Source organism: Oreochromis aureus, linkage group 15, assembly GCF_013358895.1.
Source record: "Oreochromis aureus strain Israel breed Guangdong linkage group 15, ZZ_aureus, whole genome shotgun sequence".
Classification (NCBI taxonomy): Eukaryota; Metazoa; Chordata; class Actinopteri; order Cichliformes; family Cichlidae; genus Oreochromis; species Oreochromis aureus.
In genome coordinates this window covers 8,920,554-8,940,573 of record NC_052956.1, presented here as the reverse complement: position 1 = coordinate 8,940,573, position 20,020 = coordinate 8,920,554, and the positions used below count along the sequence as shown (strand labels likewise).

The 20,020-nt window shown below is 40.6% G+C and overlaps 1 protein-coding gene across 1 annotated transcript; it reads right to left on the bottom strand.

Moving 5' to 3' along the window:
* Positions 1 to 321: 321 nt before the first annotated feature.
* On the bottom strand, positions 322 to 19,795 carry pinx1 (PIN2 (TERF1) interacting telomerase inhibitor 1). The gene is made up of 7 exons (XM_031731959.2): positions 19,700 to 19,795; positions 18,992 to 19,101; positions 18,791 to 18,883; positions 18,476 to 18,557; positions 17,656 to 17,745; positions 12,794 to 12,876; positions 322 to 1,950 (listed from the first exon to the last, which is right to left on the bottom strand). The coding sequence occupies exons 1-7, from the start codon at positions 19,716 to 19,718 to the stop codon at positions 1,282 to 1,284; spliced, it is 1,146 nt and encodes a 381-aa protein (XP_031587819.1). The 5' UTR covers positions 19,719 to 19,795; the 3' UTR covers positions 322 to 1,281.
* Between the last annotated feature and the right edge of the window lie 225 nt (positions 19,796 to 20,020).

Sequence of the window (20,020 nt, the reverse complement as noted above, 5' to 3'; positions counted from 1 at the left end):
AGCTCTGGTTCATCATGCAAGTTTTTTTTTTTATGGCTGAGTGATTCATAGGTGAGAGGTGGGGAGGGGGTGAATTTACCTACACATACATACACACACTAACATATACAATCCTCTGAAAATGGTCAGGTACAAGTACTGAACTGAAGCCTGGAGGACTATTGCTCAAGAGCACATAAAAAAGTAAGAAGAAAAGAGTTTAACTCACTGGAAGCAAAACAAAGAAATCAGAGGTGTCTCAATACTTTTGCACAACATTTCTCTTGACCTATGGAGAGAGAAAAAAAACAATAAAACAGAGGAAGACAGATTCAAAGGGTGATGGACATTTAGATTTATTTAAAAAAAAAAAAAAAACCTGTAGAACGCAAAATAATCAAGACTTCTTTCATATATCTGGCAAAGCATTATCAAAGTACATCAGTCATGTGACATCAAAGAGAAAACATGTTTCCGTTTCATTTTGTAAAGCTGACAGAAGCTGTCTGAGTCACTTTAATAAAATGAAGGGGCATCAAAAGTGGTGGGAAAAAAATAAACCACTGTGAAAATGGGCAAATAGTAATGCATTTACATATAAGATGGTAATATACAAAATTGTATTTTCCAAAAAAAGCATTTTAGGATCGGCCACATTTCCTATGATGCGCATATTTATTCATTGGGCAACAGAATTCATAGAATGAAGCACATGTATCATCTAAATATTATTTTTATTTTAAAAAGGGATGTCAACTTCTCTCCATCTCTCTCTATATTAAATACATGTTTAAACATAGCTGTATGTCTATACCACTTTAATATCTGTGCAGTAAATATGAGGCTAACTTTGCTAAAGATTGGAAACAGGAAAATGGCTAGCCCAGGTGTACCTTTCTGACTTGCACAACACTGGTGGTAAAACATGTTGGGGGTTTTATGGGAAGCTCCAGACCTTTTTCCTAGTTTGTATTTCCCGTTGAGCCATGATAGTGGTGTTTTTATTCTCATCTCACTGTCAGCAAGATGTCCATACTATCTCCTCCTACAGTGGTGTGTTCCAGAGGCCACCAGTGCAAGGTTGAGGCTTTTTATAGGCTGCTTCAAGGTTTTTTCCAGTGACAAACACTCCCTATCAGTTTTTTTCTACAGTCGCTATTTAAAGAATAATAAGAGAGAAAAAAAAGCATCAATGGATGCTTTAACAGATTATTATGGTGTGTATATACAAGGCATTTAATTTCATAATACAAGTACCCCCTTAGGAGTCAGGAGAATAGCGCAGTACTGAGTCACCCTGCCCTAATCTAAACCCTGCTCTTGATGCTTCCTTTTCTTTTTCTTTTTGGATTTCTTTTCCACCAGCTCTTCCTTCCCGTCTTCTGTTGCTACACTGTTCACCTCATCTCTGCGCTTCTTCTTTTTCTGCACAGTATTCAAATGTAGCGTTTCATCCTCTGCGGGCTCGTGTCCATTTAGTAGCTCACTTTGCTCACTGTGTTTTGTAAGCTTTTTCTTCTTGGTTTGCAATTCTTCACACTCAGTGCTACAGGTGGAGCTACAGTTTTCATTTACTACTTCTTCGCTTTCTGCCATTTTTCTCTTTTTCTTTTTTTTCTTTGAACGTTCTTTCTCTTGATCCTCTACTGCAGCAGGTGTGCTACACTGCTCTTCTGCCACCTCATCTGCAGCCTTTTTCTTCTTCTTCTTCTTCTTTTTCTTTTTGGGCTCTTCGGTATCATCATTGCTGTTGTGGTTGAGACCGACTTCCTCAGATGCATTTGATGTCTCAGGAGGATCTGCATTCTGGGCCCCACGAGCCTTTTTCAGCTGAGCCATACGCTGTGCAAAGTACTCCTGCATAGTAAGAGTACTCGTGACAGTCTTAGTGATGGATTCTGGGTCCTGGTCAGAAGGATCAGGATTCACGCTGTCCTCCGCCTCACCCTGCGAGTCACTGCTGTTGCTCTCCTAAACCACAAAGACACGAGTAAGAAGGCAGAGTCAGGCTTTGATGCATCACTTTGAGAATCTACACAGATAAAGACAACAACCAATGGTAGAGCGAGGGGGGCCTTAAGTGGTCGTCAATCAACATGTAAAAACTACCCAGGCAGACTTCAGTGAGTGAAAAGAAAGAGCACAGAACAGGATGCTGATTTAACAATAGGTGTTAAAGCCTTAAAATAAGAACTGAACCACATTTATCATCCAGTCATTAATAATCTTCAAAAATCCATCAATCCAGCTGTGGGTGTTTGTCACAGTTAGCTTCTTAAACAGTCACCCATCAGTGATGGCTCCTCACAAGTAAATCACAATAAAAAATTTCAGGTACTTCCATTATTTTCTAGCATGTTTCTAAATTCAACCGTCCAAATAGCCTCTTCTATTTTGAATTTGTTGCATAATTTCCCTCCTAACATTGATCCTTTGCTCATACCGAGGCTGCAAGCTTGTGGCTGGCTCTGGATAGCTTTAGCCACTTTTCCTTTGTTCACTTCTTTAAAATGTCGCTGATCGGCTGGCTGAGGGTGATTTAAGTGTCTGTTAAGGTTTATTGTTACAAATGTTTCCCTGGTGGTCTCCCAATGGTTTACTTTGACGAACTTTGTCTCTTCAGTCACAATGTAAACACTTCCACGCTAACAAAATGTTTGTGTGTGGCGCAAATGTGTACACAGCTCTTTGTCTGCATCATGCATGTTGCACGCTTATTAATGCACAGAATAATTAATGCTTTGCTTTATTATTATTATTAATTATTATTATTATTATTATTATTGTTATTATTATTATTATTATTATTATTAATCTTTGTTTTACCAGTAAAGAGTTTAAAAATTCTAGATCTTATACCCAATTAGGCCAACAATGCCAATATATGGTAAAGATTTTTTAAATCGCTGTATTGTGGTGTTGGAAAAACTGCTGTTAAGAAGCCTCTAAGTGAATGTAGATTTTTTGTGTTTAGTAAATGTCACAGTGATATTTCATTGCCCAGTATTTCAAAAAGATTAAACACCTTCAGCCGACTCAGTGGCGATGTAGTGCACCTGTATGTGCCTGCCACTAAGACGCATGATTAGTTTAAAACTGAATGCAAGTGAGAGGTGCTCGCATCAGTCATCGTCCCCACGTTGATCGTAAAGGTTAAAAAGTAGGACAGTAAAGACACATTCTGCCGACCTTTAGGCTCCACATTAAAAGGGGACAACTTTACAACTGTGAGGAACAACTACACTCTAGATTTTAACTCCACAGCATGAACAATTTGTCACCTCACCCCTGTGAGCCATTTGTCTTCATTTTCCTAATGGCCTACTCAATGCATAATGATTTGTTCAGAAGAATACAGAAGCTCCTCTTGAGGATCACACCAAACAATATAGCCTTTCCATATTACCTCAGAGATGGTGAATTATTAGATGGCATTTTTCAAACCCTACAGATTAGAGATAAATTGAAAACACTGTTGTGTCGAGTCACCTCGTGGTTTTGGCCTTTAAGCTTTTACATTAAGATTACACTACTCTGCCCCTCGGCAGTGATTCAGACAGATATGCTAACTAATGTTCGGGTAAAACAATGCATGTATGTTCTGGGACTTAAAAAGGCCTTTAATCTAGAGTGAAGTTACTAGATGTGGCTTTGGTCTTGTGTAGGGATGGTGTACTGTATGTTACTGTATGTAAAAGTGTTTTTTCCTTTCTTTAAACCAGTCACCAGGGACTTTAGTGAGCCCCTACAAGCAATTAGTCTTAGCCAACTAAAAGGCTTTTCATAGTCAATATAGTTTCATCAAGGGAAATGCTATTGTCTTTGTGGTCTGATACACCGATTCATGTGGTAAAAAATGTCTGAAGTGCAAGAAAGGCTGCAACGCAGATTTTAATCTGATCAGAACAGGGGAATGTTTTGCTGTGGGGATATCCGTGTTACATAACACAATCACATCTACAAAACAACAAAATCAAACGATATGAAAAAACGTGACTGAGGCTAAATGGCAATGCAGGTGTTCGAATGGACAAAGTTTTCCACCACCTCAGAGCCTGACTAGAAAGAACTTCTAACAAGGGGAATGAGGCCCTTCAGGTGAGGTGCCATTATACAAAACTTTTCAACTTCCCTGAGAAAATCTATACTCCCCGTTACTGCACAATGGCATCCTCTCTGCTTGGGAGAGTGGAGATGGAGCTTTGAGCTGACATCGCCAAACAACATGTAACTGGGATTTGGGAAGATGGCTGGGGGCCACTTTAGAACTGCCTGTGAAATTACTCTCAGGAGGGAGAGGGAGGGTGAAAGAGCTGGGAAGAATGAGGGGAGAGTGACTGAGCGAAGAACATCTTCATCATCAGGGAAAGGTAGCTTGAGCTTGGTATGTGGTTCATCCTCACTGCCTGGGGATCTCCATTAGACGCTCATCTGACAGGAGCAGAAGTGCTGTGCTGAGCACAGGCTGGACACACATACAGTATGGGGATAAACCTACAGATCCAGTCAGCATTACTAGCAGCCCTGGAGATTTTTCTTGGCGTGGAGTGTTGAGGGCAACATGTTACTAAGAAACTACTCGGCAGTAATGTTTGGGATCTTGTTTCCCCATATCCAGGTGTGTCTTCTATTCTCTAGTAATTTCTTCTGCTTTACGGCATGTGATACAGACCCCAAACTACAAAAAGCGAAATGTTTTTGTTTGGTTTTTTTTAATTAGGATTTCACAGTACATTGTAAACCTTGTTGTTGCAATAAGATTAATGCTATGCTATCAGCAAGAATGGTGGCTGCTTCGTGACTTATTATGGTAAAGCTTCCCATATGATTTAGTGGCAGAAGTTGACTAAATTTCAGTGACGATGATGAAACTTGAAAGGAAATCCTTGCTAAAAAGAACATAAAGAAAGTACAATATAGACAATTTTTTAAAATCTTAATCTTTTAAAGGCATCTTTTCCTTCATTTACACAGATATAAAAGCTGTATTATAAGGTACCAAGTATCACATAATCACTGTATTGGGAGATTTTTTTGTCACATGAAATGTATTGTCATAGCATTGTGAGCTACGCCACAATTTTACTTTTTATATCCTTTTATCCATCTCTACATTTTAAAATACTGTCATTAAAAAAAAAACAAACTAAAATGTTTATTTTCAAGTGAGAATACACTGAACAGCCAATTATTCCACTGGTATAGAAGGAAAATAGGATGTAGCCACGTAACTTAACATTGTGATTTAATTTTACTGGCCACAAACACCTGCAATAGTGAAAATTAAGAGCATATAACTTTCTCACTAAGGCTACGAGTTATAAATGTGTATGCATAAAATTATTTATTAAAATCAACCGAGAGAAAATGTCATTTCTTTTTGATATTTTTCCTTTTGACAGTGGTTAGTTTGGTTCATTAACACTGAATCTAAATCTCCAGCATGCAAAGATACAGGTATGTATTTAAATGCCATAACAGATATGTATTAAGAGGATAAGGACATTTTCTTTTTTTTTTCTTTTTTTTAAACTTGTAGTACTTTGGTTCACTAATAAACAGGGGAAAAAAAGAAAGATTTTTTTTACTTGGTGTGTATATACTAACCTATTCTTTGCATAAGGATGTATCAAATGTACAAATTTATCATTGCTGGGACTAGAAGAACAACTTAAATAAATAAGGCTGTGCTGTAGAACACACCTATATCAAGCCATGTCTACTCCTCCTTCTCCTCCTCTTCTCCCAGACGCAGAACCCCAGGAAAAGGATGCGCTCAATGCACTGTGTGCAGTTCTGAGATAAGGCTCCTTCAGCAGAGGAGCGGCCTGGCTGGCTATCGGGCCCTTCCTGCTCTGCTCTCTCCCCTGGCGGGGGCTGGGGCTGGGCAGGGAACACAGGGAGGGTCCACAGAGGGTCCCAGAGAAAAGGAGAGGGTGGGAAGACATTCAACAGGCCGTCTCCTTCAAGACACTCCAGTTCTATCTCTCCGTGCTAATGTAGTCACTGGAAAGCCGATGGTAAGACATGTGGCAGAGGTGCCAGGATACCGAGGCCAACATATTCAGTGGGAGAGTCAATCAAGCCAGCAGAGAGATGATGGAAAGGGTTCACCAGAGTGCATGCGAAACTTTTCTCCCCAGCAAAATGCAGCAAAAAGAAAGAACTATGTTCAGTTCATTTATTACTAATTTGCTCTAACGGCTTTGCAGAGCAAGCTGGGCTACTTTATGTCTGCCTACTTCTAAAAAGAAACCAAAAGTTCCAGGACAACAGCTCAAGTAACATCCTAAATTAAGGATTTTTGCCAAGTGCAAGATATGTTAGGTAGTAAGTGATCAATTGGTTGTAATAGTCACCTTGTTGAATGTTCAGGTGTAAAAATCTGATCAAACTTTAAAATGAGCCAGGCTTTTACAGGCAGTCAACCAGATCAAAGGATCTCAGTAACTATAGGACTTGAGGGTGCTAGCAGTCAGGAGTAAGGGTCATTACACAGAGAGTGTGTTGCAAAAAGATCAACATGAAATTCAGAATTTTCTGGATCTAAACTTGCCATGTAATGTGTACACACACACACACACACACACACACACACACACACACACACACACACACACACACACACACACACACACACACGCGGTGCATTTCTGTGGAAAAAAAGAAATACTGCAAATCCATCCACTCAAATTCAAATACAGATCTAGTAAATGTACGCAATAACAGAACCACACTTTTTTTTTTTTTTTTTTTTTTTTTAAAGAAACAAAGGTTATAAAATGCATAAACAAACATGCACGTTAAACCTGGAGGAAGTTAGAAAGTTTACCTGTATTTGATTTCTAAAAGTCATTAAAAACCAGGTGAATGTGAATAGTTTTGCAGACACAACACGCCTTCCAACTCATGTTAATTAGGATTTGACAATGCTCCAGTTGCCCATTTATTTTCCTAAAAAAATAAATAAATAATAAAAAAAAAACTGCCTGTTTGCATTACTTGCTTTTTTTTTTCAATAAATTTCTAGCCAATATTGGTCGGGTCTGTAATTGCACGAGTGTGCCCTCATTGTTCTGCCACAATAATAAATTTGGTGATACTCAAGGTCTATGGATCAGGCCCTGATTAGCCAGCTGTCTCTCCCTGATGAACACGCAAGTCCAGCAGCCCCATCCTTCATGAGCCTGATGTGGGCGGACACGAGAAAAGGGAAAAAAAAATAGATTGATACTTTGTTTCCTGGGAAATAGGTAAATGCATCCGTTGACCACTTTAAGTACTGACGCTGCCTTCAGTGTCATTCCTTCATGAATCCTTGTTCTGTATAAATGTGGCCTACACAAAGTAAAGTTTAAAACTAAAAAAAAGTAAATAAAATGATGTAGTGTACGCACATCAAATGCCACACACGGCATGAAGCTTCCAAAAAGCAATACTTTGCTTAACGCATAGCCTCTGTGTGCAGTTGAGACAAAACGCATTAAAATGGGTTTGAAAAATTGCACTTTGTGCCTGGTGCGAGAACGTTTATCATAAGTAACAAATGAAGACAACATTATGCATGCAGCATGACTGCCCTGTGCTTGTTTAACATTGCAAACGCTTGCTGACAATGCCCCCCTCACGAACATTGGGGTACTCCCCCCCATTCCAACCCCAAGCCCGGGGAGAGAAGAGACCGTGATTATTTTCCCCCGCTGTGATTTATTAGATTAAAGAGTCAGTGATTAAACGGTAGTCTGCGGCTGTAAACAGCCGAGAGAGCTGGAAATCTTTGGGCGGTTAGCTTTACCAGGCGGTAATTACCCTGCTCTCATGTATTCTAGCTTGGGCTGTAACTAAGAGACAGACACTCTTTCTTTCCCTTTTTTTTTTTGTCCCACGCTAATCTGCAAGTGTCAGCGAGCTGGCATGAGAGCAATCCACATAACTGCCAGGGAGGTAAAGTGGCAAATGCGATGCGTGTGTGTGTGTGTCTTTTGGGGAGTGGGGGGGGATATTTGGCGGGCCTTGATATTTTCGGCGGTCGTGTAAAAGGGCCTGTCAACAAAAATGCTCAAGAAAGGGAATGCTTTGCTCGAGGCAATTAGATGTTATCTGAGAATGTATTAGAGCTCTCCAGCTTCACAATGAGCCCTGCAGCCTGCACGAATGCACCACCCCGTTTAAAACTGCGGCAACCACACAGCGACAATGCACGTTTACACCTGCATCCCCTTTCAACATTTCAGTTCTGCATACACACTATGAAAGATAACTTCTCAGTTTGCTTACATGCCGTAAGTAAAGCTGGTACTCGGGCTTTTTCTATGACCAAGCACCCACATTTCCTGGTCATTTTTAACTTACTTTACTCTCCACTGGCCTCAGTAATAAGCTGTAAAGCATAATAGAATTATAAAAAATAATGTCATCAAATAAAAACGTCCTGAAAAATCGTGCTTCTGCGCCGTCAGCAAAGTTTCGTCCGACCCCTCGGCACTTCGGCGTCGCATCTTCCAAATGCTCAAGAGCCACCCGTGTCACCCCTGCCCCATATTCCTTAACACGGCAGTATCGGGGGGAGCCCCTGCTGAAGCGCGATCCTTCATGTCGACAACGCGTGGGCAGGAAGCACTTGCAACAGGTGCCGCCCGATGAGGCTCGATCCTCGGCCCTTTGTGCCGGAGCACGAGTGGGAGTGGGAGAGGCCGCAGGGGTCGCACTGACCCAAGAACAGGGCGCACCATGCCTACTGTCTGACTGGAGGTTCAGACGTCAAAACAAGGCTCGCACTAAATTATTCGCCACCATTTTTCTTCCCTGACACTTTTAGGAGTACAGAACTAATGAATGGATTGATGTTGGAACAGCTGTCATGTCTGTAGTGGTCATAATGGTTAATATAAAACCGTAATCTTTAGATGTTTCTTTTTTCTTATGACTACCAGCCAAGTTTTTAGTTTTCAAACTGGTAAATTGAAAACTCAAGCACCAAACTTTTCCATCATGCTTGGGCGTCTTAACTTTAGTATATGAAAGATTAAAAGTACTAAAAAAAATAATAATGATAATAATTTAATCTCATTCCCTTTAATTTTAAACTAGTAGGAGTTTTAAAAAAAATACATCAAATCATAACTATTACTACTACTACTACCACTACCCACTCCCTTAAAAAGAAAAAGGAAGAAGGAAATGTAGGTGGAAAAATAAAACTATGGCTTGTTTCCACCTTTCAACTGAGCTGGCGGCTTTAAAAAATGACTAACTTTTGTTGATGTATGAATCGGCGGGGAGTCTATTTATCAGCAGGCCCTCTGCGGTCGCCCGCTTGGGTCCCTCAAGTCACAAGCCGCGTCGCTCCCCTTTGACTGATTAATTAGCCAATCAGAGGACATTTTTCACTGGGCGGCAGAATGGTTTATTTCAGCTAATGCCGGGGTTTCGAGTTGAGGCCCGTTGGAGCCTCGTTGGCTCTTTCGGCCTGCCTGAGTGGCTGGGCAGAGGGGCAAGGGAGATAAATCAAGCTGGGCTGGCCCTCCATGTGGCTCCCCTAACTAAACCCCCTGAGGAGGGCACGGAGAGCAGGGGTGGTGGAGAAGGAGGGGGGAGGAAGGAGAGCAGGACGCAAGACGGCCAGGGGCACTGCTTGCCTGCCGATAAGAACGGGGAGCAGGGCGCTGCCAAAGTGCCTTCATTTAAAAGTGGCCGGGGCTTTTTTGATATCTCGGCAGAGAGCGCCTGTCATTTGTCATGCGGTGAGTAATTGTACCGAGGGGTACAAGGAGGAGGCAGGAGATGGAGGCGGGTTGCTAGCGTGGGATGGGTGATGGATAACAGAGAGGTAAGTAGATGGACAGGTGCTACGCCGCAACCCTCACAGTAAGGCAGAGTAAATAAGGTTTTTCATTTTTTTTAAGCACATATTTTCATGTGGCTACATAAAAACTGTGGTTATGGATGAAATGGGAGATTCTCTAAGAAAACAACCTTAAGAAATACTCTTGCACAAGTAAAATTAAGTTACAATCATGCTCAACTACATGTTTGTACATGCATTTACAAAAAAAAAAAAAAAAAACCCAAAAACAGAGTGCTTCTAATCCCTGCTCTATCATACACTGTAAGAAAGGAGGGAGTAATGTGCATTTCACTACAATATCCCATCTGTCAGCATACTTAATCACAGATAATCACTTGTCAGTTAATTAAAGTTGACACAAAAATGCTTGTTTAATCACGGTTTGATCAAACATCTGCTGAACTATGCCAGGAAACAGGGTCAGTATGAGTTTCCCTTAAGCTTTCATGTGCATTTCTCATTGTTTAAATATCAAAAATAACAGAAAAAAAATGCAATAAAAAAACAAAAAACACCCACGCAGATTTTTCATTATGCACAGCTTTAAAATAAATGGATTCTTAACCTGAAAGAAATAAATTTTTTACCTTAAACAGAGCTCTACCCTCAGAACAAGATACTTACATTTATTTTAACACTAAAGGAACAGAGCAGCTGCTCCCTGTAAATAACCAATTAAAATATTCTCACATACTGTTTTCAATACATTCTCATCTTTGATGAATAGAGGCATCTGGGACAGCTGAATGTGTACACAGTGTGTGTGTGTGTGTGTGTGTGTGTGTGTGTGTGTGTGTGTGTGTGCGTGCGTGCGTGCGTGCGTGCGTGCGCGCGCGCTTGTCTGCATTTCAGGGAGGGTTGTGAGCTGCGATAAGAGGTGAGCAGGAAGCACATCACTGCAAAGGAAGGAAAACACCAGCAGTGGGGGACTGGTGGAAAGGAGGCTGGAGAGACAGCAGTGGGTGGTGGGTGTGATTGTGCTGGAAGATTCATGAGGGGGAAGGAGGGCAGGTCTGGAGAAGCCGATCCAGATTTGGTCAAAGTCTCTTGGCCTCACCTTGTCACGATGCAGATATGTGATATAATGCGACCGGTGACAGTGGCTTCTGCAAGCCACTACAAATCAACTACACCATCAAGCCAAAGCTCGTCGCTACTAAGGGTTACAACTCCATGAGGCACTGAGATTACTGCAAGCATATATTATACTTTTGCAGCAACAGCAGTTAAATGTAAGCACAGATCAGTGTGAGCTGAGGGTCACTGGCAGCGTCGCCTACACACTCGCAAGAGATTCGGCAAAATGCCTAGAGCTCGATTGGTCCATCACCCTCTTTACCTCTTTTCCAGCAACCTCAGATGTTGCTGGGTTTCAACACAAGGCCTCATGGGAAAGCATTGTAATTGTGTTGAGTGTTTTCGATATGGTCAATGGCGTCCCTCCTGGCTGTAAAATAACAACCCATAACCAAATGTTCAGAGGAAAAAAATATGGTGTGTATTGCTTGCATTTCCAGTGTTAATCAGCTGGGGAGCAGCTGCCATTGTGATGTTATGGCTCAGCACCTGCTGGGGGAATAGAGCAGGGTTTTTTTGTACAATTTATGGATATTTAAGATGCCAATTTCTTCAAGCCAAATGCTCGAGATAAACACAAGAAGCCAGCAAGAGGCTTTTTCTGGGCCTTGGAGTCCAAAAGCTAGATATGTTATTGTTCTTCTGGCCCTCTACTGGGCCAGTAAAAGTTCTAAGAACAACAAAAAAAGTTTTTATTGCACATTTTTAAATGTGTTATTTTTTTTCATAATAAAATAATAAAAAGCACAAGTTTTGTGGGTGCTTAATAATTTCCAGTTCTTCTGTACATGTAAATCTGGTCTATTAATCAGCTCAGATCATTTTTAATAGCACCTGTTATATACATGTATTTTTAACTATACAATTCACTCATCTGACTTTCATTTCAATAAATGACATCTTTGATGTGAGTTTCAATAAGTACGGCTTCATACACCAGAGATAAACACTTGAGCTGATTTTCTGATTAAAACAGCTTGACAACTTATTTAAAAATCTATAGAAAGATGATGCAGGCGAATTTCATAAATAACATTTTGTTTTTGATATGTAAGCTAAAGGTTCTTACTGGATTCGAAATACAACTTGGACCCACAGGAGCCTGTAAGCCATGCTCCAAAAGCATGAGACCTACCATAACGCCAAATGGCAAAGTGACGTTTGAAGTGACGGGCCCACCAATGCCAAGAGCGAAAAAGAAACTTTTTTTGCAAGCGTCATCATTTCAGATTTCTGCACACCTCACTGCAATTTTGATGTTCCTTTAATAATGCCCGCTGGCACTCTTAACTAGCTGATGTGACGCTTCGAGACAGAAGCACAGCAAAGCAGGAGTGCGAGGGAGAGGAGTAGGGGGTAAGAGTGCAAATCCCTTAACTGGATTTAGGCGCTCTTGCCGCCATCGGTGGCCTGTTAGAGGTGTTAAAGCTGCATGCTGTGACACGGCTAATCTAGGGCCATGGGCTGCTCAAGGAGCCGTACCCCGCAGTAGCAGAAGGACCAGATGATACCAGAGTTACCGATGGAAGCATCAGCGACCAATAATCATTTGGAATTACCAAGGAGACACAGATAAGTGCAAGCCAGTTGGGCCAGTGGTGCGGCATCTCCTGCTGGACTGCACGCTTGACTTTGACGAGGTTAAGGAAGATCAGAGTCCTGTTCCCTGGCACTAATGTTTTAGGAACAGCAACTTATCCACTGGATTAGAATTACTATCTACAAATCTTTTGTTCGAGGCCACAGGACAGTTTGACAAGTTAAAAACAAACTAAGTGGATTTGGTTAATAAAAATGAAAACCTAATGTTTTTATAAATGATGATATTGAAGTCTCAAAACAACTTTTTTTTTTTTATTCTGAATGATGTAAATAGGTGTAATCTCTTACCTGATCTTGGACTTTTGCTGATTTAGCCCTCTTCCCAAAGATACAGTTAAGATCTGTTTCACTACGACTGGACAGATCCTTTCCTGAAAGAGTAATAAGCAGAAAAGAATATGTACAAAGCATTAACACGAGGCTCGAAAACTTTTATGCTGTATCACTATGATTCGGAATAAAAAGACCACCCTATGAATTAAAAGGTGATAAAAATGGATTCACAGTCCCATTTTCAATAACACGCACGCTTTTTTCCCCCAAAGTAAGAACATTGTTTATTGTTTCTCTTTTTTCCAGGCAAACCTTTAAATATTGCAGCTGAGTACCTTTGTGTGTGTTTGTGTGTTGGGGGTGAGCAGAAGGTGGTCACTGAGTAAATAAAAGAAACAGGGTAGGGGTGGTGGGGGGCTCTATGGTTTGCTTCTTTTTGCAGGGATAAAACAGTAAAGAAAAATAAACTGGACGAAAAGGTCTGGCATGCCACGCCTCCGGATTCCCCTTTTCAAGCGGGTCCTCAAAGACTCCTGAAGCACACAGTCGCTTGTCTCAAGCCTGGGTCCTGTTCATGCAGCTGCATCCTCTTCCTTCAGCGGGGCTCTGATAACATTCGGTTATTTATTGCTTTTAAACCTCTATCTCCCCTGCTCTTGGCTTTGAAAGTCCCTGCACATACAAGGTCTAAACAGCAAAACCGAGAAAGTCCGATGAAAAGTAAAATAAATGGAAAGGACCGTGGGGGGTGGGGGGTGTTTGCTGTGGTGGTTGTCATCTAGTGAACTCAGGTCAGACATAAAAATTATGCCCAATTTGACCTTTCTACTGTTTGGATGAGGAAGTGCCTGTCAAAATTGTCAGGCTTTCAGGTGAAAGTGCAAATAACAACGTTCTGATTTAAAAAAAAAAAAAAAAAAAATCCTAGTTTTTCCCACTATGCGTTTAAAGCTGGATGAATACACTCAAATGGGATGAAGCGTGGGTACTGCCTCCTTGCAGTGGAAAAGGTTTGTGGTTTCCAAGGTCACAGATGAAACAACAATTATCAGTAGAGAATTACAGAAGCTCCAGTGGACAGAAAACACTGTCAGTGATATTAGAACAGGAGGTCCTCAGCATGATATTATACATGTAATTCACACGGCCTGTTAAGCTCCGTCAATTCACATCGGCCGTGATGCAAAAACATGTTTAATTAAACGCCCAAAAGCTGGAATGAAGCCACCACACAGAGCTGCCGATGGAGAGCTGTAGTTAAATTCTGCATCAACCACCCTTGCTGCCCTGACAGGTGATAGATGGAGGTGGCAATTAAAACTGGGTTACTGGTTTATGCTGTGGGCCCTGGACCTAAGCAGTGGAGATTTTGGTGCCTTTCCCCACAAACAAAGGCCATCAATCCTCAGCGCTGGCAGAGAGAGAGCCAGCATGAACAGGATATCAATAAAAAAAGGGAAAAAAAAAGGAAAAAGAAAGGGAGAGTCGGGAGGAGACCCGCACTGAAAACGAGAGGTACTGATGATGCTGTGGCCACAATGTTTTTACAGCAGTACTGCAGGAATGCACTGAGCTCAGTGACTGGTTATAGACCAAGCCGGTAATTCTCAAGAATGGGGCACTTCGGCAGAAGTGAGAGGGGAAGGCCCAGGAAGAATTTTAAGTTATATTTTGATTCAAAAGCAAGTTTGAGCACAAAAAAAAGTTAAGCAGTACAAACTGAGAGCCAAAAGGAAAACCTGGATGATTAAAATAGTGATCATAATGGAAAAATGTTTAATTATGGCTAACAAGCGTTAGATAAGAGTACGGATAAACTATTAGATTAGTTGGAAAGTGCTAATTTGACACCTCTGTTTTAAACAATTCACAAGCATAACTGCTTTAAACCAAGCTAAAAGTAGTCCAATCTCAGAATAAAATTAATTCAACTGAAGCTGGGAGGTGGTGCTGAAGTGTTTCAGATGCAAAAAACTACAAAATAAACAATGCACTTCTAAATGTCTCAAATGAAGTTGGAATATTCAACCAGAGAAACCATCATGAAAAGGCTGACAGTCCATGACAGAGCTATTATCTGATCTTTTCAACCTCTCATGTAACAAGCTTAACAACTCTAAATCCAAGCCTCAACTTGGCAACAGCTTCACAGAAAGGAGAGCAGTCAGTGGAAACTTGCTAACAGCCGTGACAGGTTATATGTTGCCAGGTAACTCTTTGGTTGTAATCTGCGCCATAAACTGAAAACAACATGACAATCTGTCAAGAGGTGCCGCCCAATACATAAAATACCGCCACCTGCCACTTAGAGAGAACTATAAATATGTTCTCAATTTAAAAAGGTCAAAAATGACCGTTCTCTTGTTCAAAGTGCACTGAACATAAATGCCTACCAGACCACTGAGAACTGGGAGTCTCAAGTTTCCAATTAAATTATAAGTTGCGTACGGTCAAACATGAAGTACCAGCCTCCTTGTTGTTGCGTGACAACGGTTGTCACCTCTTTGTGTACAGACATGTTAAAACGGTGTTATATTCCCAAAGACAGTTGAAAGTCTACGGTCAACAGAGCTGCACTGTCCTTCAAGATTCCAGCTACAATGATCGCACCTGCAATCCCCCTAAACGGTTTCACTCTCAACATGCCAAATGCAATGAATTGCTAATTTTCCCTTTAGTTTCCTCTGAAATTTTATAAACATCTGGTGGGAATAAGAGTAGCACTTCAGCAGGTTCACTAGCAACATGTAGAAGACACATTTAACAAGAAACTGGTGTGCAACAGTTCAGACTAATGAGACAAAATTCAACTTACATCTTCAACAACAGAGACCACTATAGAGACGGCTGGGGCATGCATTTATGCCAATGGAACTTGCACACAAGACATGCTACGATAAATCAGAGATTAAAAGCAGCATGTGCTTAGATTCAGCTGAATGCATGAAAACCCTTGAAATGAAGCTTTGTTCGTCAGGAAGATCCCCCCCCCCCCCAAAAAAAAAAAAAAAAGTCCAGAGCCGTCAAACAAAGCCTGGGGGTCAACAAAGACTCCAGTCCACTGGACAGTTTAAAAAAAAAAAAAAAATGTGGAAGACCTCACCCATGGCTATTCAAACTACACCAAAGTAACTGAGTTGTGGATTTCTGTATTTTACACATTTAATTCTTACAATTTAAGCACAAAGAGTCATGCTGACAGCATTTTTCTTCTTTTTCCTTCTATGATGATTTCTCATTTATTACACATGTAGTTAAATCTCTCTACACTTACAGAGAGGGGACCTTCACTGTATGTGGCCCGTGATGTAAAATGAGTTTGACATCTTAGTGCGATTCCAATTATGTGTTTAACAGTCATCCTCTCCCATACAGATGTTGATGTAAACCTACTCAAATCTAAGCTTCAGCACAGTATTTTATAACATAACTGTCCAGAAACAAATTTTATCTTGTATACTCATGAGGCCTAATAACATATTATAAGAAACTTAGTTGGCCATATTTCGCATTTCAAAAACAGATGTGGTTAAAAAGGCAGTGCGCTGTATATAACAATGTAAAGCGATCAGGAAGCAGGCGGAAAGAGAATGAGCCAAAGGTGCTTCTGGGTGAGTCACAAAGGTTTCAGCCTAAACCTAAACTAAACTTTACACAGGGCTGTACGAGTACTCAGCATCTAGCTCTGATCTGTAGTGAACCAAGAAAAACTGAGCATCATCATAATCATCATCATCATCCCGCCATGTCCACGCTTTATGCTTTAAGTGTCTCTTGTATAGGTGAATCTCATCAGCCAGGAAACACGCGCAAAAAAAAAAAAAAAAAAAAAAAAAAAAAAAAAAGGGGGTCCGTTTTTGGCTCCTGCTAAATTAAGAATACAAAAACAGGGCAAGAGGGTCTGGGGGAGAGACCGAGGCAGTGTTTTATCAGGATGGGTCATCTAATAGGTCACGGGAGGTTGTTGTTTTTGGGGGGCCAGTAAATGGAGATGCCAGATGCCCCAAACAGGAAGCAGGAAGCTGCTATTGAATGACGTAAAGTGTAGAAGGCTCTTCCAGGTGAGGCAAAAGTTGAGGTATTTTGTTTTTGCAGAGCAGGGTGACTTGATGAGGTAGATTTTAAGCTAGTGACAAACAATTATTGATTATTTAGACGTGTTTACAATCGATGGGCGCACTAACATAGAAAACAAAAATAGTATCTGTATCAGCTACATAATCCAAGAACAAAATAACACATAGTTTCATCATTTCACCAAAGAAGTTAGGTGTGTGATCGTGAAACTATGCTGCAAGCTCAAATAAAGCGACTCAGCAGTAAAATATGGGCTAGTGGTTATTCATTTTGGTCCGGAACACAAAAGTCCTCCTTATGCCTATCAGTGTTCTGGCCTTGACCAGCAAATCTTAACTTCCTGACGTGTAAAAGAGCAATGCAAGGAGAGGGGAGAGTTATAAATAACCTCCCCTAGTGCTCACCGGGCCAACTGACCCAGGACAGGCTGACGGAGCTCTGATCAGCGCCTGTGGTCTGAGACGAAAGCACAAAGCTTAACGAAGGGTCAAAGAGGTTGTCTGTCCGTCTGCCTGAGTAGATGGTATGCAGGTGTATATTGGCATCAAAATAAGAGAGCAGGGGGAGTTATTTTTGCTTGCAGTTAGAATGAACTAATTATCCACAATGCATTTCTAACTTTCTGCTGTGTTAAGAATATAATATCAGGCCTGCTGGCTGACTTTTTAAAATTTTTAAATAGGATATAGTTTGACAGGTAATTGCTGCAGAGAGCAAGAAAACTGTGTTTAGCATCGTATAACTTAGCACATTTATATTTCTGTTCATCTCGCTCCATTGCCACCTCATGATAAACCCACCTTTAGTGAATTTCATGTAGTGGACCCTCTTTTTGGATGTCTTAGATTTTTCTTCCAAACTGAAGCCTTTCTGCTCATCTGGTGGAGTTTCTACAGAAGAAGAAAATTTAAGATAAAAGTTGAAACATGACCCAGATTGAGTTAGAAAATTAGAATGTTATTTACTATCATCATCATCCAGTAGTGTAAACATGTTTTTGTCACAGCCCTGAGGATAATGGTTTCTGTGAATATAGCCTTGCCTTTACGTAACTAAATGTTGCACTGTAGCACCCTCTACTGTCCAACAGGCTGATTGAAAGAAAAGACTAAAGAAATGACAAGAAAACTGCTCAAGCGAGTTGAACAATAAAAGTGGTCATACTAAATATTGACTTTAAAAGTCATTAGAATTATATAAACTCTGTTGTTGAATTTTATACTGCATTTCCATGCATGTTTGAACATTTCAATGCATGAACTCACCTATTTCCCATTTTCCTAGTAAAATATATTACAAGGAGTGGTGAATCAAGACTTTTGCATAGTACTCTACATAGTTGATCAATGGCAGAATGAAGTGAGAATCTCTGCACAGATTATTACAATAAAACTACCCAAATATAATTATGAACATGTAGGAAGTCACTAAATCCTGGCCATCCAGGATATCATTGTATACTTGACATGCTGCTGTGTTGTGCTATGACACGAGATAAGCAGCCTTCACTAGTTTTTCATTAGTTTGTCTTATTAAGATATGATCGCCTTTATTAGTCCGACAGCTAAGAAATTTAGTTGAATACAGTTCATAAAATGTAATTGAGCTTTGTGTACATACCACTGCTGTTGTTTTGACCATGGCAGCTGTTCAGCTGAGCAAGCAGCTCATTAAAATCATCTTGGTGAGCAATCCACTTATCCTGTGAAAAAAACGGCAACACAATGTGACAAAAAAAAAAAAAATGACAGGTTAAAGATACTTTTCAGTCAAATTTAAAATCAACTTAGATGATTAATGAGGATTTGTAAAGTCGAAAAAAGTTGAGTTACACCACGCAAAACAAAATGATGTGGTCAGGGTCAACACAAATGTGACTTTTTAAAAGCCCCCATTTGATTGAAATATAAAACTGGGCTTTAAACGTTTGCTTACCTCATAGCTGGCATTTGCTCCAAGCCCATAGCTGTCATTTTTAACTTTCACTTTGATATGGTCAGTTGAGCCTTGCTCACTCCTCCCAAGACCCTTAATTCAGATTTGAAAAAGGGGAAAGAAAAAAAAGACATGCTCACCAGTTCTTCCAATGTACAGTCTCTGAGACGAAAAACAATATTAACCGCTTTCATTACTTACCTTTCCCTTGGACCACCCCATTCGCTCCAGCATCTTCTGGCCAAATTTGGAGTCATCATTACTCCAAGCGCTGTTCCTGGGGTCGACAGACCACTTAAGCTTCCTACGAGCTGAACATACAACAGCAGCAACAGTGTTACATAACAGGAGACCAGAACAATTCACTCACAATTCACTTACTTTAAATGGTCTATACGCCTGACTGACACTGGGTTTATGGGGCCAACGCACATATGATTAACACCGATAAAAACAAAGACTGGATGCATTATGCGTGTGTTCAGAGAGAATGACAAGAGCTATCCTGACAGTTATGAGAGATCACAATTAAAGTTTTACACTCCAACCTCCAACCATGTTTCCAGAGAGCTGTCTGCCACAACTTACAATTAAAGAGTTAACAGATAGCATGTTTTAATAAACCTCTGTATCCCCAGAGCAAAACTTAACTACAAATGAGTGAGTTACTGTCGTTAGGAAGCAGTCAAAAGAAGAAACACGTGTCCACAGACAGCTGTTAAAAAATGCTAATGCTAACTACCGGAATACTTTAACACACAATTCTACAAACTAATGAGCGTTTTCAGGAGGAAACTATGTGACATATGTTGTAGACTGGGTATTGCAAAAAACAACCACCTAAACGTGGCGTCTTACGACGTCAGAAAAAATAAATGTATATCAAAAAAACGAAACAAGTATACATACGCTCAGCGAGCATGGACATCCTGAGGTCCTTTAACAGCTTGACGAAGGTCCAGGAGGGTTCTCAAAATATGCCTGTGCAAAATACAGGACTACGGCGGTATGGGAGGTGAATATCGCCTCACGGAAGAAAATGTTGTGTGCCTCATTCATTATGAATAACTCTATATGAATTTTTATATTATTTTAACCTTTCATGTTATCTTTATTTTATTTGTTAACGTTACAGGTGAATATTTTTCGCCGACAGAGGGCGCTACAGCCAAACATTGGTGAGTCATTGGTCAGGACAGTTTGCTGCACGTGGCAGCTCACGCGTGCTTA